Source organism: Manacus candei, unplaced genomic scaffold (assembly GCF_025592945.1).
Source record: "Manacus candei isolate 608988 ecotype Guabito, Panama unplaced genomic scaffold, ASM2559294v1 h1tg000033l, whole genome shotgun sequence".
Classification (NCBI taxonomy): Eukaryota; Metazoa; Chordata; class Aves; order Passeriformes; family Pipridae; genus Manacus; species Manacus candei.
This window is the reverse complement of record NW_026138081.1, coordinates 449,744-467,897: the sequence shown is the minus strand read 5'-3', so window position 1 is coordinate 467,897 and position 18,154 is coordinate 449,744. Positions and strand designations below refer to the sequence as shown.

Here is an 18,154-nt window from a genome sequence, read left to right as displayed (position 1 = left end):
ACTGTTGCTTCTTGTCCTGCCACTATGGGCCTTGGAAAGTCTTATAAGCCTCCTTTAAGCACAAGGAGGCTGCTGTACGGTCTCCCTAGAGCTTTCTCTTCTCCAGGCTGAACGCCAGCTCTCTGTCCTCACAGGAGAGATACATCAGACCCTAGACCCTTTTTGTGGCCTCTTCTGGACTTGCTCCAGCAGGTCCATGTCTTTGTTGTATTGGGGACTCCAGAACTAGATGCAGGACCCAACTGTAAACAGTTTCTGTCATTTTCGGGATATCTTCAGCCCTTTGCCTGTCAATCTCGGAGGTAACCTGCAGCCACCAAGGGAGCTCTGACTACTGCAGGTCATCCGTCTGTCCTTCAGCCTACGAGCTCCTGCGCTTGTTTGATCCCTCTCTCCTGCAGAGGGTGAAAAACTGATACGTTTGTGTGCATATGTTATTGAAGGTGCTTTTAGATTTCCTGGAAAGTGCCTTTTCCCCTCTTCCCTTCCAGGCACCATTTCCAAGCCTTTTAGGCCACTAGGTTTGGCCTTATTTACCACACAACAGGGTATAACTCTGCTTTAGTTGCAACCCCACAACCACCGGGAATTTGTTCCTTGCTTTTAGGATGCTGAAATAGGAAATGTGTCTTATTTGTGGAGAATAACGTGTCACCACCAACTAATAATTCATCAGCAGAGCCAGGGGACATTTTCTGCCCGGGCAGAAGTGAAGCCCGGGGCGCTTCCCCCGCCCCAGCCCGGGGCTCCGGCGCCGGCAGGCGGGGCCGGATTGCGCGGGGGAACGGAAAGCTCCGGACCGGGTTTCCCGTTGTCCCGGTGCCATCCGGGGGGAAGAGTTTAGGTGGCAGCAACCCCGGGAGGGATGAGGACGGTGAAGGTGCGGTGGTTGCTTCTCCAGGTCGCTCCCTTCTCCGCCTCCGCTGCCCGCCCTCCCCTCGGCCGGCAGGCCAGGGACCCTGGCCCAGGTGCGGCCCCGGCGCGGCATCGCGGCCGCCAGCGCAGCGCGGGGGGCTGGGCCGGGGGGTCACTGCGCGCTGGGACCTGGCGGGGCCGGGCGGGCCCGGGGCTCGGCAGGGACCCGCTGTGCGCCGGGGAGAGCGCCCGCAGGGTGTCTGTGTGTGTCTGTGTGTGTCTGTGTGCGAGTCGGTGTCTCCGTGTGCGAGGCTGTGTGTGTGCACAGTCTGCTGTCCGCAAAGGCTGCTCCGCGGCTGCATTGAGGTTTCTAACTGGATTTACGTGTGTGGGGAGTGTTGGTGTCAGTCCGGAGGTCTCAGGCCCCTGCAGCAGAACATAGGTTTATCCTTAAACTAGCCCTGCTTCATCACCATAAATCTTTTATTTTGTTTGCTTTAGGAAGTGTTTTGGAAATATGCAAGGAAGACAAGGGAGAATAAGGGGTGTTAGCTTTGAGGAGCAATAACACTTGATTTCTGCACAACTGGCGGGTGAAGGTTCCATTTCTAGTGTGAGTTGTGTCCCCGTGGCACCAATCTAAACTTTTCTCCTGGGAGAACTGGTGAGGAAATCCATCAGACAACGTGTTTGTCTCAGTTCCTCTTGCTCTGTCACATACTATGTTTCATAAATCAGCAGGTAGATTTTCACTTTTCTGTTGTGTAGTTAGTATAACTGGAAGCAACTTATGTTTCTTCACCCATCTATTATTATAATTCATTTTCTTATATAATTGTTTCTGGGAAGCTGTAAGTATTAGCATGCCTCAAGGATCTGAGGATATACTACTACTAATAATGCAGAAGAACCCTCCATGGCAAATTTTGAAATATATTGAATTCTCAAGTCTTAATTGGCTTGTTTTGAATTACAGTAATGAGCAATTGGAAAGCAAGCAAGAATATTCATCTGTATAGGGTCAACTATATGGGTGTGGGAATTTGAGAGATGTTTGTACAATCTTTTTTGAAAACCTCCAGTGTTGGAGGCAGAGCAGTCTCCCCCCATAACTTATTTGTATGTGCATTAAAAGAAGCTTTGCAGCTGTAAGGACAATAATGTACTTGAATCCTCTACTATAATTTCAAGCCATTTCCATTCACAACTATAAATGGTTTGGGAAACAGCTTATTTCTGTTTGCCTTAAAAGTGGTTCTTATGCTTTGTTTTGTAGGGGGTGTGTTCTTTTTAATTGTGTCTCTTCTTTTTTAATTTGAACATTCCCAGTTACTTTAATCCTTTCTTGTATATTTGGCATTCAAGCTCAGATCATTCTTGATCCTCTTCTCTGAATTCATTCCAATTAGTTCATGTGTTTGACTGGATTTGAAGGGCAGTATTCAAAATTAGATAGAGTACTCCAGCTGCATTCTAGACAGTAGTAAGTAATAAGAAAGATTTATGTGCTTTCAAAGCTTTACATCTGTTCATGCATCCTGGTATGGATGGTAGCTTTTGGCATATTCACCTTCTCTTCCAACTTAGACTCCACAACTATAACCTAGTAAGTTTTCCCCCTTCCAGTTGGTTATTCTGGTCTAAATTGAAGGCCTTGTATTTATTCTTATTAAAGTGCCCTTCCTGGTTGGTTTGTTTGTTTTGTTTTGTTGAGGGTTTCTTGTTTAAAAAACAAACAAAACCAAGGCAAACTTCTCTGATTAGTTAAGACTAGATTTGAATTCAGAATTTTCTTCCATTATGGTTTCATGTTGTTGCAGCTTGCTGCCCTCTGTAATATTAAAAAAAAAATCTGTAGTTAATCATGAAACAATACTACTTAGGAGGATCTTCTGTGGACCTTCAATGGCCTGTGTTATTTCTTGATTCTATTTTTCTGCATGACCTTACAGCCAAGATGAAAAGTAGTGTCAGTTTAATAGTAAATTGGACTTACACCACAAACTAAATCCTTATCACATAGGGAAGTACATTTTCTAACTCTAATTAGGACAAGCCTGTGTACTTGCAAGGCTGGCAGGAAGCAATATTCCAAGCTTGTCTTTTGCTCTTTGATCTTTAGCAGCAGCATGTTTATTCCTTAGATGTGCAAGGCAGAGAGCACCCTGAAATAGATATGGAGAAGCCTGTCCTTAGTAAATAGGATTTGAAAATGTATTTGGGCCACACAGTAATGCCCATCTTGGCTCCTTTCTCCTTCCCCTGCATCCCCTTAGTTTACCCTATCTGAGCCTTTAGTTTTTCACAGGGCAAGCAGATCACAGCAGGAAGCTATACTCTGCTTTTGACACCTTGTACTACAGAGCATTTTCCTCATTCACGAGATAGAAACTTTAAAAAAATTATAAGCTAAATACAAAATCCCTTGTGTAATGTGCCACAGCTGTCTCTTACTTCGGACTTTTTTCTTTGCATGTCATTGTAGTTTTTGAGCATTTTCCTGATGTGTAAATTAGATCTGTATGACAGTATGTTATCTGAAATTCGTCAGTCTTTACAGTTCTGCGGGAGGTTTTCTTTAATGGAGGCTGCCTTGAGCAGCACAGAAACTCAGCATAGCAGCGAAGCTTTTCTGCTTTTCTCAGACTGCCTGTCTCTAGCTTCATGGTAGCACAAACTAGAAGACATTTGGTGTCATACACTTAACTCTCTCTAAATTTCCATCTTTCACACAATGTGACAACAACTGGGAGGAAAAGGGGATCTCCTAAAAGTGTGGTTTTTTGCTTCTTCAAAAAAAGACCAAAACTGAGTAGCTGTTAGAATTCTACAGGAAAAGAGAATAGGAAAGTAAAAGTTGACTTTCTCGACTGCTTTATCTATCCTGAAGTATTTCAGTGAGATTAAGTAAATTCTTAGTGTAGTGACAACCACATGTAAGGCAGACATCCAAATGTTACTTATTAAGGCCCACAATTATATAGGAACAGGTCTGCTGGAGGTGGAACAATCCTACCAGATGATCATGTTTTCTTTCAGTTAAGCTTAGGAAAAATCTTGATTCACCAGATACCTTCAATCTTTGTGCATGTTTCTCGAATCTCATTGTACTTTTATTTAACTTGCTTTAAATTGCAGGGTTTTATTCTTTGCAGTTACTTTGAATAGATGTTTTGGATATTTCTAAATTTTAAAGGGCATTAACTGTGAAATGACGGGGTTTGGAGACACTGAACAAACGAATTTTTTATTCTGCTGGTATGTTGAACACATACACATACAGCTTGTCGTAACTGTGAGATACAGAAGACATTTCTAACTATAGTTTGTGGTGTTTTGATACTACAATTTACAAGTCGTAACTGTTATGCCCTTACTTTAAAATTTGCTCCCTCCATCCCTTTTATATAGGTAATGTAAGTAATTCTATTGTTTGTACTGTGCTTGTGGACTGGAATACTTAATCTGTCTTAGATGCTTCAATTTAGGATTGATGTGACCAATTGAAATCAGTCCAGAGATGATTTAAAAGACCAATTATTTTTGTTTTCTTGGTGGACCTAAAAGCAATACTTAGAAAACCCCAGAATTTTCCTAGTTTATAGAAAAGGAGATAATTCAGACTTTGAATACGTAAAATTGTGACAGAGAACAATGAAAATAACTTTGTAGTAAAGAAAGGCTCCGCTGAGTGCAAGGAAAAGCTTCCTATGAAGGTGACACACTGGAACAGGAGCCTTGCTGAGATTTTGGAACCTCCCTCAGTGGAAGTTGTTAGGGCCACTTTGGAGTGATCTTAGACATGAGTTGGCCTCATAGTGGAAGGCTTGGGCTAAATGTTTGCTTGAAGTGCTTTCTGGCTGTTCCTATGAATATTTTAATAACTTTTCTACACTCAGGAATTTGCAAAGGTATTGTTTCTTTTTTATAAGTCATTGAGCCTCAGCTGAGACACAGTACCTTGCCCAACTGTGTTCCGTCTGTTGAAAATTCAAGGAAAATGAATACTATTTCATTACTGTGGTTTAGACTAAAACAGTAATTATGATGAATTATGGTAACTACCTTTGTATTCATGACTTCATAGTATATGAATGGTTCGGTATCACAACTCTGATACTCTTGCTTTATAGTGAGTTAGTGAACATAGCTTGTGTTTTTTCCATGTTCTGGGGGTTGTGTTTTTCTGGTTGTAGTTTATGGCTAGTGTGTTGCTCTTCCTGGCTGGCTCCAGCATTTACCATTTGAGAGAAATCAAAAATGATTACACTTTTGGATACAGTAGGTAAGATACAGAAATGTGAACAGTAAATTTAACAGTACATTGAAGCTAATTGTTCTTGTCACTAAGACTGCATTCATTTAACTGATTTCTGAAGCCCGAGAAACCCTAGTTCTCTTTTTCTCTCATATTCTTAAATATTATATTTGGGAGTTAGAATTACTCCTGTAAGAAAGAAATTTTTTACAATAAGTTCTTGTGTGGGTTTTTTGTTTTTTTTTTTTTTTAGAATATGCTGTATTTGTTAATATCATAAAATACAATGTAGCTGCATTTACAGCACAGGTGACTTAAATTTGATTTTCTTCTGGAAAGTAGTACAGTTTTTCTGTACCATATGACATAACAAGTGATTACTCTGTTACAAGGAAAGTATTTTAAGCCAAGTTAAATCAAGAGTATTCTAATCTAGGTACTTTTGGTCTCTTATGTAGAAAACAAGAGACAAACTCAGCAATCAGATATTAATATAAGCTAAATAATACTCTCTTTCTTGTTTTAGGGACCTGTGAGATTTAAGAATATCTCTCCTAAGAAAATTCGCTGCTTCTACAGCCTTCCATCTTAGTGTGCAATTGATGATTTCACTTGAGACACCTATCTGAAGAAACTAACAGTAGGCAAGGTGTAATTGCCCTTTAAAAATGTTAAAAGTTCAACAGTGTGTAACAGCTGTCAAGATACCCAAGAAAAAGCCATATATTTGTGACATGTGCTATAAACAGTTTGAAACTCCATCAAAATTAGCTAGGCATTATCTCATACATACTGGTCAAAAGCCATTTAAATGTCATGTATGCAATAAAACATTTAGGCAGCTAGTCCACCTGGAGAGGCATCAGTTAACCCATAATCTGCCTTTTAAGTGTATTGTTTGTTATAGAAACTTCAAAAATGTAATAACTTTCTTAAAGCATCAGCAGCTTCATAGTGAAAATTATGAGAGTGATACAAAACAAGCAGAAAACTCCATGAATTCTGAGCAAGGCAGGGTCACTTGTGGCATATTTCAGTGTTCTGTGTGCTGGAAACCTTTTAAAACTGAAGAGAAGTGGATGCTGCATCAGTGTCTGAAGTCAGATCATCTACGTGGTGCCAGAAAGAGAAAGAAAACTCACACTTGTGAATCATGTAACAAGACATTTCCATCAAGATCCAAGCTAGAAAGACACTTCCTTATTCACACTGGACAGAAACCTTTTAAGTGTTCTTCATGTGGCAAATCTTTCAGACAGTCAACACACTTGAAAATTCATCAGCTCACACACACAGAAGAAAGGCCTTTTCAGTGCTGTTTTTGTCAGAAGGGATTTAAAATACAGAGCAAACTTGTGAAGCATAAACAGCTCCATGCCAGAAATAAGACTTTCCCCAGTACTGCATGCAAAGCAAAGGCTCTTAAGTATCCCAGACCACACAACCTGCTGGAAGGGAAGAGAGATAGTTTCAAGAACGCTGACACACGTGAGTCACAGGAGAATGACCCACATGATGTTCACTCAATTTATATTGTACCCTTTGAATGCCCAGCCTGTGAGCAGTGTTTTGAAACAGAGCATGTTCTAAATTTGCACAAATGTTGTTGTCCAAGAGACAGCAGAAGTTCAAATAATGGTACAACAGCTTGCAGACACAGAGTCAACATGAAAAATAAGATCCTGATGAAACTGAAGCGTACTGGAGCAAAGGCAACAGATCTTTCTCTGACTGACAGAAAAAAACCCAAATCAGGTCATGTTAGAAATCCTGACCTGGTTGCAGCTAGAGATCAGTGTTCTGATCAGCATGCCTCCACTAAACCTTCCAAGGATTGCCACAGCAACCTTGACATGCATAAGGCACTTAGTAATCAGATGAAAAGAACGTTGACTGTGCCACTACCTTGGCAAGAGTACCTGCAACCTCACAACTTGGGTGTTAATTTAAAAGGTGTGCTTACTGGTGAAAGCATGTTAAACGTTGATGATTCACCGGATAATAAAGATGATGCTTTTTATGGTTCATCAAATGATAACTTCTTTGATAATCCAGAAGTACGTCACTGTGCTTTTTCAGCTTCTGCTAAAAATATACATAACAGACACAAAGTGTGTCAATGTGACAGATGTGAAAAAATTTTTCCATCTTCATCCAAACTTCAAAGACATTATCTTATACACACGGGACAGAAGCCCTTTGGCTGTAATGTTTGTGGGAAGACATTTAGACAATTAGCTCACTTAAAAAGACATCATCTCACCCATACTGAAAAGAGACCCTGTAAAAGCCCCATTTGCCAGGTAGAATTTGAAAACCTGAACAAACTTTTCAATCATCAGGGAGATCACATTGAATTTAAGTCTTCTCAGCCTGTGGGTTATTCTCAAACACCTTCACAGCCATCTGGCTTTCAAGAATTTGAGCTGATTCAGTCAAACCAAGCAGCTGAAATCAAAGTTGAAATGGAGTCGGGGAATTTTGTGCTTGACACCAGCAATAGAAACCCACAGCTGTATTTGTGTAGTAAATTGTTGGAAACAGAGCAAAGCTGTTACAGTTATTGGCATAATTTTTCTGAAGGTACTGAGAAAAGTGAAGTTGTTAACAAATTGTATCAATGCAGTATCTGCTTTAAAACTTTTAAATCTCCTTCTAAGCTTGAAAGACATTACCTAATGCATGCTGGACAGAAACCTTTTCAGTGTTTAGTTTGTGGAAAAAAATTCAGACAGACCCCACATTTGAAAAGACACCACCTTATTCACTTTAAAGAGCTTAAAGCTTAGCTTCACTGAGCAACAGGAGAATATATTGTTTTTATCAAAACTGGATAATGTCCTATGAAATCATAGATTTAAACTTTTGGTTGCATAATTATTAAAATACTTATGTTAGACCAAACAATTAACTAAAGAGGATTATATTTTTCTGTTACACGGATGAGCTGGTGAAGAGTTAATATGCTGTCTTCAGAACTGTCTACTTGTTATAATTTGTGAGATATGAATGTTGAAATGTTTTTAAAAATGCAAAAAACCCCACTCTGCATTCCTTTGGCTAAATTAATTTATAAATAACATTCTTACTGTATTAATAGTGTTGCAGTAATCTGCAGTGCTCCATGAATCAGATATTTTAAAAGTTTTACCTTTTTCTGCGTAGTATTTTATGTTCAATGACAACTACCAGAAAAGTAAAGACAAGGTAATTGCCACAATATAGAAAAAATGGTCCCTTTACTTTCTTCTGGCTCCCTATATGTTGCAAGAAAAGGACACTTGCTGTATTTGTTTCATATTTTTAAAAAATGGATATTTTTAGAAAAAAGATACAAAAAAGGAAGAAAGTACAAAAGGGGAGAAATGAGAAAATGAGAAAAACGTGAGGTTTAATGAGAAAAATGTTGATGTGGCATTATAGAACATTCTGTTTTCTATAGAATAGAAAAAAATGCTTTTTAATGTGCTTGGAGATCTATCCCTCATCTTGGAGATGAGAAATTAGATTATTTCCCTTTTTATATAAAATATAAGGAGACAGTGCTATAATGTTAGGATTTATAATCAATCCATTTCACTACTTGATTAATTCCACTTCCTTGTATATCCCTCGCCTTCTCTAGCTCTTTTGGCCAATTCGTATATTACTGAACTATTTTTATGTAAAAGAAGTGGACAAGAAATTATCATTAACTTTACAAATGTGCTTACTATCTGTTCTAGTCTCCTTTCCTTCTATCATACATGTTGAACCAGTAAAAGAAGTGTTCTCTAAGATGTGATAATAACTCAGACAAGCAGTTTTGCCAGGAAGTCATGTTCTCATTATATTAAATATAAGAGACTGAAAATTACTTTTAGCTGAAATTAAGTAATTCTGATTTTGTATTAATGGAATCTGTAGCTATACTTTCTGGTAAGTAGATGGCTTTGTCCTTTGTGCCGAAGAGGCTGGCAAGAAGTGTAAGTGCAGTGGAGCTTTATACATTATGAACAAGAATGAAGTTTGTTTCTTTTTTATTTTCCCCTGAAAAAAATACCTTTTAGGATACTTTGTTTGTTATACAATTTTCAGTAGTTGAAACCTGAAATTTTTAATCCTGTTTCTAAATTAGTATCTGTAAGATACATGACATTCTCTATTCAAATAGATCCATATTTATTTAACTAAAATGGGTTTGATTTTTTTTTTATTTTTGAAGTGGCGTGAGCTTTGTAGTATTTGGTGAATATGAAGTGAAGGGTAAAGGGCGTTTTTATTTTCATACATGTTATTCTTTTCCATTTTCAGAGAAAATAAAACCAGGAAAAATACTCAGAAACAGTCTGTAGTTACTATGATTTTTGTGTGACAGACAAATTCAGTACATTAATAATGACTATAGTTATATATTGAGATTTTTTTCTCCCTATGTGAATTGTTTCATATTGAAAGAACACTGTATAAAATGTTTTGAAAGGATATTGCTGAGCTCTTTTAAAATACCTGTAATAAACTATTTATATTGTACTTTTATTGTATGCTTTTTTTTCAAACTAGAGTTTTGAAACTACTTAACATTCATTATGCAAAAAAAATGCATATCAAAATAACTAACTTTGTATGTTAGAACAATAGCTTTTATTTCAGATATTTTTTATTATGAAGTATAAATATGTTTAAACATAATGAGATCTTTCTTAAGGAGTTACAGTCATTTAAAAATGCTATGTTAGAGTAATGTTTAGAGAACACTTTTGTTTTGAAAATATCAGTAAATGAAGGGGAGGTAATACAGAAAGATACTTTTGAGGGATGAATAGACATTTGTGCAAAGTGTTACTATCTGATTAATTTGCAAAGCAATGAAATCTTTGGGCTTGGATTTCAGAAGGGCAGTAAGAGCCACTCTGTTTATCTGGCTCTCTATCCCTTTATGAAAAGTTTTGTGTCAGTATAAATTCATGATTTTAAGGGGTTAATTGCAGACATTAGCTAGAAAGGGGTAAAATCGTTTCTAAGAGTCAGGAGAAAAACTCTGAAGTTGAAATCCTGTGTCCTTTGCAGTTAACAGTAAAATTCACTGGGACTGCCATACTAACTGATCACATCATCCATTTTCTACCTAGGAAATGTGGCTATGGATGTTTTTAAAATGTTTGTGCTGCACTGTCATTGCAATGTGTCACAAATGAGTGTTTTAGGTTGCTCAAAGAATCACTGGCAAAGGTATCTTTAAAAGCCGGTTTAATGTAAAAGTGAAGGCACGACAAAATTGGTTGACAGGGTTCACTCTACTACTTATTAGATGGTTAAAGCACATGGAGAAAAATCAGACTAAAATCTAAAATAAATCAGTTTACAACTAAAATCAACCTAAAATGATCTGTGTGGAGGCTGGGGATGGAAAAAGGGTAAGGATGGGAAAGAGTAAGGATAAAAGGAATAAGGGAGACCCTCCAGTTGAGGGTCTTCACAAGGTTCAGAGGGCACTCCCTTGCCAAACTTTCTCCTGGATTTGACCAATGGGGCGGCAGTTGTACCCCCACACAATGTTGGCAGAAAATCAAAACTTACATATATGTGTTCCTATATATGTCTACAGAAAAATTCAAAAAGGAAAAAAAAAAAGATTAACCACAGAAAAACTGTTTAATCACTTTTGTAGCTGCTTCTCATTGAGTGCTGGGTTTCTCCTTTGGCTGTGATCTGCTCTAACTATTTCACCCAGAGCCAACAAGAAAAGTTAGTGAGGCAAATTGAAGATAGACACAAAAGAAATTTAATTGAAGTTAATGAGACCTTAGGCTGGATCTAATGTTTAGTTTTCCTGGCTGCCTTCTAGTGTAAATGTAAAGCTCTAAAAGTCATAATCTTGCAATAGTAGCTCATTTGAGTAACACTTTTCTAAGTACAGTTGAATGACTCTTAAATCAATAAAGACTATGGATTCAGCCTGTCTAATGGCCCCTTGTAATAATGTTGAAAATGCCTAGATCTCCTAAATAACTAAAGTGGTCACAGTTCATATTTCTAGTGCAAGGTTTTGTGGATTTTTAAAGTGCAAGTTTTAACTTAATAGCCTAGTTTTATGGTCTGATGGCTGTGGATGAGATGTGTCTGAGAGGCAGTTATCATAAGGAAAATTGAAATTACAAAAGTGACTATGCTCTCATGTAATGTACTTTATCCAGGTTAAGCAAATTAACTGTACTTTTGTACTTTTTCATGTGATGACTAGTTCTGTCAAGCAGCTTTTAAACGGCATTTTTTTAGCATCTGTTAAAAAGGTGAATATTCAAAGTCCGTGCAAATGAAGGAGAAATCAGTCTTATGCCAACAAAATCACTCATAAGTGATCATATCCCTGTTCAGAAACTATTGTTCTAACATAAAAGTGTCATTATATCTGTTCTGAGTTATCACAGGTCTCTGAATGCTGTTTGCTTCTGTTCTCTACCATTCCAGTTCCTGTCTGCTTCCAGGATATCCTAATGTGTGACTTGATTCTGTTATGCATCTGACGTGATTTGGATATGTTGCTGAAATGTTTCCTCATCACTGGAATCCTTCCAGTGTCCCTGGTGCTGAACTGTATGGATCTGTGAAATCCCATATGTGACTTCTAGTCCAAGAGTCACGGAGGTGGTTGTTGCACGTGTGCTGCCTTGGCATGCAAAATAGTGCTTGAGGATTTGAGTGCATGAAGATGCAAGAAGCTGACCGGTGATAATGTAGACTGTGGCCTGTCGTTCTCCACTGAAAGTCATCTGGGTGTGTAGGGTAGTAAGAGCATATGGATATGGTGACTGTCCAGCTTTGCCCATGACACTTGAATGTCCCTTGCTGGCAAAGTGAAGGAAGGGAAACAGAGAATTACGTGGCCACTGCTATATGAAAAAGTAAAAAACTGTTCCTAAGCATGGTGTCTCCCATTTGGACTGCTAATGCACTGCACTCGTATTCTATTGACATAAAGGAAAACATTATCTTTCTGGCATACAAATTTGCATTATTTTATTTGTGCATTTTTTTAGGGTATAAATTTTAATCCTTAAGTATGTGTTTGCAAAAGGAGCTGGCTGAGCTACCGAAAATCAGATGATTTCCTCAGTTTCCACTTTATTTTGATTCTCAGATGATCCTGAAAATACATCAGAGAGATTCCTGTTAGTGACAATATAGGCCTACTAAATTAAGTAGAAATCTGCTAAGCCATCTAGACACCTCAAATGCACCAGGCAATTTGAGGATAATTTTTAAGATCAAAACATGTTAGGATTTTTTCATGACACTGAGAGCAACCTTGGATTAGTATCTTGGCAACCTTATTTGCCGTAGTGCACTTTATCTCATATTTAGACTCTGGGTCTTAATAAGAGCAGGTACTTGGGTAGTGAGAATATCTTTGTAAGAATTCCCTCAGGCATTGAATAGCATGTCTGATGCTAGTGCAATTAGTGGAGGAAAAATGTCCATTTGCCAATAAGCTAAAATGTTGTGTATTATTGTAGTTTATATCATAGTAGAAGGGTTTTTTTCAGTAAGAGGAATTATTAAAAGTCATTAAATTATTTTTCAGTATTACACCGTTGTGACTTTGCTGTCTTCAGTAGGTATTCTGCTTTATTGCCATTTTATCCTCTCTTAAAATCCTGACATGCTAATGGAAATGTCTACCAAAAACCTAGAAAATATGGAGAAAAGCAAGGATGAAAGCTTTAGGAGACTGGAGCTAGTTCTCAGCATCTTAGAATTGCTCTGCCTCCAATTAATTTGATGCTGCATATTAGATACACTTCAGTTTTGTCTGCAATCTGTGTTTTTTTTTCTTTATTGTGAGGAAAGATATGTGATCAAGGACCTACTTTTACAATGATGCTGCAAATAGACCCAAATTTCTATAACACTTCTCATGCCAGCACTAGCAGAAAGGAAATTATTTGCCTTATAATCTCATTTCAGTGATGAAGGCCCCATGTTCCTCCATCAAACAGATCAGATTTATTTCATATTAATTTTTTTCCACATAGAAACTTTATCACATAAAAGCCTCTCATAGGATTTCTAGCAAATATTTCTAGACCTTTTCTGGCCATTGGTCTCTTAACTTCTAACTGTGGTTCTGCCTCAGTTGGTAGGAACCTAGCTAAAATTCTCTGAAAAGAATTAGAATAGCCCAGAGTCTGCTCTGACTTGAGCTGTTACCCAAATGTGAGCCCAGCAACAGAAAGCTCAGAATGACACAAAGTCTATTTCAGCATTCCCTTCACTAGACGCACTGCTGCTATTCTGGGATATCAAAGCATCTGGGTTGCTGAATTAACCATATTTTTCTCTAGTCATGAGCTCAGAATATCCATTGAAGTTACTGTAAGTTTTGCACAGAAATCAAGGGCACTACATTGGCCAGAATGTGTGCTAAATAAATATTTATACACAAATCAGAATGCTACTGATGGCTTCTTTACACTTTAAAATTCTAAATATTTTAAGAAGCATCTGTTGCTAAACTGAGGCATAATTTTTGAAAGTACCCATATTTACTGAGTGGAAGTACACATATTTAGTGAGATGAACACGGTGACAAAAGCCTTGGACTAGAAGAATACACATAAATAAAATAGTTAAAGGAACGTTACATGATTGAATTAAAGCTATAAAGAACAGGCTGAACATTTAGTTTCTATGAATATTAACTGATATGAAGGATAAGCTATAATCAAAGGAATAACCCCTTGTCATTGTGCCTAAGCTTTTTAGATGTTGAAGGATTGCTCTGATCTTTTTTGAGAAGCTGTTCCAAATTTTATTTACCTGAAAGCAGGTTTAAATCAATATATTTCTTCTACAGTATCAACAGGTAAGAGACGCAGGAGATTTCAGATCTTTTTTGCTTAATGTACATAATATTCTGTTTCTATGCCATTCATCCCCTCATCCCTTTCAAAAACTTACATAACATTGCAAGGAATGTTTCAAAATGTTGCATATTCATAGTCACTTTCCTCCTTTGGTTAGAAGAAAACCTGTATGTGCAAGTTTGAATATATACATGATAAGACCTGTAATTCTCATGTGTGGAGATTTCTGTTTCAGAGCTTTTCAGAGGGATGCTTCTTGAAAAACCTCGTGTTTATGTGTAAAAGTCAACAAGCTAAGATAAAAGCTGATTTTAAAGTGATACATTCTCCTAAGCTTGAGAGCCTTGCTTCACAGAAAGCCTCAACAGGCTCGATCATGCATGGGAGCTTTAGGCCTAGCTTGAAATTGTACAGATGAACCATCAGGAAAACAACCCATGGATGGCAGAGCGTGGAGCAGTACAACAATGCTGTCAGTGAGCTGCTTTTCTGTTCACCAGAGTGCTGTTAGCTATAATGGAACAGTCTCCACCCTGGAAAGGAGGTTTCAATATCTTCAATTCCTCCTTATGTCAGGGGAACCTCTGTCATTTCTGCTCCTCTGGCCACCAGGACAGGTGGTAGTAGAGTTGTGATAGCCACCCCATTGCTCCAGATCAAAGAGCCAGGAGTAGCTGCTGTGCTGCAGTGACCAGGCTGAGGCACATGGGGAATCATCTGTCCCTAACACAATGCTTGCTTGGAGGAGAACAAGTCGGTTGTCCATCAGACAAGATGGTGGTTCATAATTTTCAAGGAATGTGGTGACTGGACTGGGTAAGGTAATTCCATTTGGCACACTGACTGCAGTGCTGGTATTTGTCACCTGCTTTGGAATAAAACTTTTACAGCAAAATGTACATAGGTGCAAGATGGTATCTGTACTGAGTCTGCATTTCAGTGCAGGGTTTATTTATGTCTAAGAAGCTGAAGGGTAAACCTCTGTGTGAAAGAGAAAAGTAAAAAGTGAAATGGCATTTATATTAGAAGTATGGCCCTGCTGAACCTAGTTTCACTGATCATGTCTCACTGACAACCCTAAAACAATAACAAAAAAAAATCAATTAATATTGGAAATCCTTATCGATTAATTGTTTGGAGTTTTCATTGGTAGAAATTAATAATTTCTGTGACTCTAGGTAGAACCTAAAATAATCTAAAAGGTAGACAAGACAGACTATAGAATCAACTCCTGCTGATTATCACTAGGTACTTTCTGACCTACTGAAACTGTGTTCAGGAGAGTATCATTGAGATAAAAGCAATGGGCAGCTTACTGATGACCTTGGCTTACACAGTTTGCAAAGAGAGGGAGAAAAGCGTATTTTTCTTAGATACAATAATATAGAAGGGCAAGCATCCAAAACAAGAAGAGCTAATTAAGCAAGAAAGCAGCATAGAATATAAATTGACCAGGACTAGGTATGCAGCCTGGAAATGAATAATAGTCTTGAAAACTATCTACTCAAACGTGTGACTTTTAAATAATACATGTCTTCATGAATGAATTAACAGATTTTTTAAAGGAATATTTTATTTTCTTGACGTGTTAAGTCAGTGAGTACAGAAAGATGGAGAACTTCAGAGAAGGCTGTGGGGATGACAGGGTACGGGGGTATTATTTTTCCTCAACTACAAAGGAGTTGGGGGTGGAAAGTCTCAGAAGTGCCTCCACTCAGGGGGGTAAACTGAGCATAGGCATTCAAGAGACCAGTCTTAATAGACAGTTGTGAGCGGGGGTCAGAGTCACAGAGGGGGACATAGGTACAACACTGGGTGTCGTTATACCTGGTCTAACCACAACTCTTTAAAGGTTGCCCTGCTCTTGAGGCTTGAAAGTGATGTATTTTTCCAAACCACTGATTTATACTTTTGCTATTCATTTGTAGTCCTACTGTCCCAGCAGTCTCTAACTAAACAATACGCCTTATAGAGAAAAATTTAATGCATTATTTATAGGGAGGAGATCTTTATCACTTTATTTGATATTGTCACTTAGGTATGTAATCATATTACCTACCATTAGGCATGTGATATTAGTTTCTGATATCAGAAGCTCCTTCAGCAAATGAGAGCACTTAAATTAGTTCTGATCTGTGCTCTGGAATGACCTCTGTTGCCACATTGACTGGATTGACTGTAGTGAAGTTTAAGAAAACTGATCTCCTCACAGGGACACCTAAGTGCAAAAAGATAGATAAATGTGGATTCATTCTTGAGCTTTCATAGCTTTGATAAAATATGGAAATTTGCAGGTTTTGACACATGCCTGATAATCTACCATAGGCAAAAGCCAGAAGGTTTAGGTTAGCCTTGCAAGGCTGTTCTAGAAAATTTACCAAGTCCAAAATGCATTTGCCTCTCCCGATTGTCCATCTTAAACACAAGGCTCCTACCTGAAAGCCAATTGCAGAAGCTTTCCTATTTTCAGCCCATATTTATAGGTAATATTTATAGGACATTTCTTTGTCCTTCGATAGTTCCTTCCTTTCCTGTCATTTATCCCTGTAGTTTACTTATGGATAGCAAAGAGTAGTCTCTTTTCTTTTGTTTGCCAAACTGACAAATTTTTCTGATACATGCAAATATAAGCTATGTATGTTGACTTCTGAGGCAGGCAAATATACAGCAACCAAAGTGCAGAAGGCAACTTGGGGAGGACACTGTAGGCAGTATTATCAGCTAAGATGCAGCAACATGCTAATACGGCTCAACCAGCCAGCTCAGGTGAATTTTCCTTGTATTTTCTACACCTGTCCATGGATGCAAGTGCTAGCAGTTGTACTAGGTGATGGAGAAAGGGCAGACACCAAAAGGTGTAGTTGTACTTGCATAGATTTTGATTAGCCTAAGTCAGTCACAAGCTACAATCTCTAAGCTGTTTAATTTAAGCTGAAGCATCTTAATGTACTCTTTTTTTAATATCAAAATTTAAGTGTAAGGTGGGGTACATTGGTTCAAATGTATTTTAAGTGCTTTGCATTTACGTATTTTTCATCAAATACAGATCTCTGAAGGTTTCAGTGACTAGACAAGACCATGTTCAATCCTTGTTATTTATAGAATTTTTTACTGATACTTTTGTAACTTTTTGGTTTTACTAGTTTTCGTGCAGAAAATGTAAATTTTCAGGGTCTTCTAAAGTAAAGGCATGTGGTAAGCCTGTTTATTTGAATGCAGCAATTGTCTGATCCTATTCAATGTACTGTCCTTACTTTTCCCATTCCCATTGTACATTCTAATTCAGCTTCAGAAAGAATATTTAGTTTAACTTCTGCTTGAAGAAATGAAATGGAGATTACTTTGATAGCAAAACAAAGGAGGTCATATTCAAACAGACTTCAATAGGATCTGCCTGGAAGTTTAAAGTACTTGAGTGGCAGGTGCTGGATAATGAGCCCAGAAACAAAGCACCATCAGCTCCCTAGGGAGTCTGTTAATTTCCTCCTTAATTAATCTGTTTACCAAATAGAATGAATTACTGCAAGCCATTCTAAAGCATTATCAAACTTCTGACTTCCGTGACCAGGCAATTTTTCCCTTGTACCTTTGCCTTTCCTCCACAGAATTATGGGCACATGGATTGGGCAGGGTGCACAGCCATGCTCGGGTCTCAGTGGCAGTTGTTTGATGTTAGTGTGTTTTTCCTGCATTAGGATGGACAGAAACCTGTGCCCTAAGTCATACATAGAACAGAAGGAGCCCCCCTAAGTGAATTTACTGAGCGTTGGAATGATGAGTGCGGCAGCAATCTGGCGTGTTGACTGCCTCCCTCTTAACAGGATGAGGTTCAACAAGACCAGGTGGTGGGTCCTGCACTTTGGCCACAACAACCCCTGCAGTGCTACAGGCTGGGGACAGAGTGGCTGGAGAGCAGCCAGGCAGAAAGGGACCTGGGAGTTTGGATTGACAGGAAGCTGAACATGAGCCAACAGTGTGCCCAGGTGGCCAAGAAGGCCAATGGCATCCTGGCCTGGATCAGGAACAGTGTGGCCAGCAGGACCAGGGAAGTGATTCTTCCCCTGTACTCAGTGCTGGTGAGGCCACACCTGGAGTGCTGTGTCCAGTTCTGGGCCCCTCAGTTCAGGAAGGATATTGAGGTGCTGGAGAGTGTCCAAAGAAGGGCAATGAGCTGGTGAAGGGACTGAGGCACAGG

The 18,154-nt window shown here is 38.5% G+C and overlaps 1 protein-coding gene across 3 annotated transcripts; it reads left to right on the top strand.

Moving 5' to 3' along the window:
- Positions 1-691: 691 nt before the first annotated feature.
- Positions 692-9,625, top strand: ZNF770 (zinc finger protein 770). 3 transcript variants are annotated; one of them, XM_051792016.1, is made up of 2 exons: positions 692-880; positions 5,640-9,625. In XM_051792016.1, the coding sequence occupies exon 2, from the start codon at positions 5,782-5,784 to the stop codon at positions 7,900-7,902; it is 2,121 nt and encodes a 706-aa protein (XP_051647976.1). In that variant the 5' UTR covers positions 692-880; positions 5,640-5,781; the 3' UTR covers positions 7,903-9,625. The 3 variants fall into 3 exon arrangements, with proteins under 3 accessions (XP_051647976.1, XP_051647977.1, XP_051647975.1); XM_051792017.1 differs by having other exon boundaries at positions 692-901; XM_051792015.1 differs by having other exon boundaries at positions 692-968.
- Positions 9,626-18,154: the final 8,529 nt, after the last annotated feature.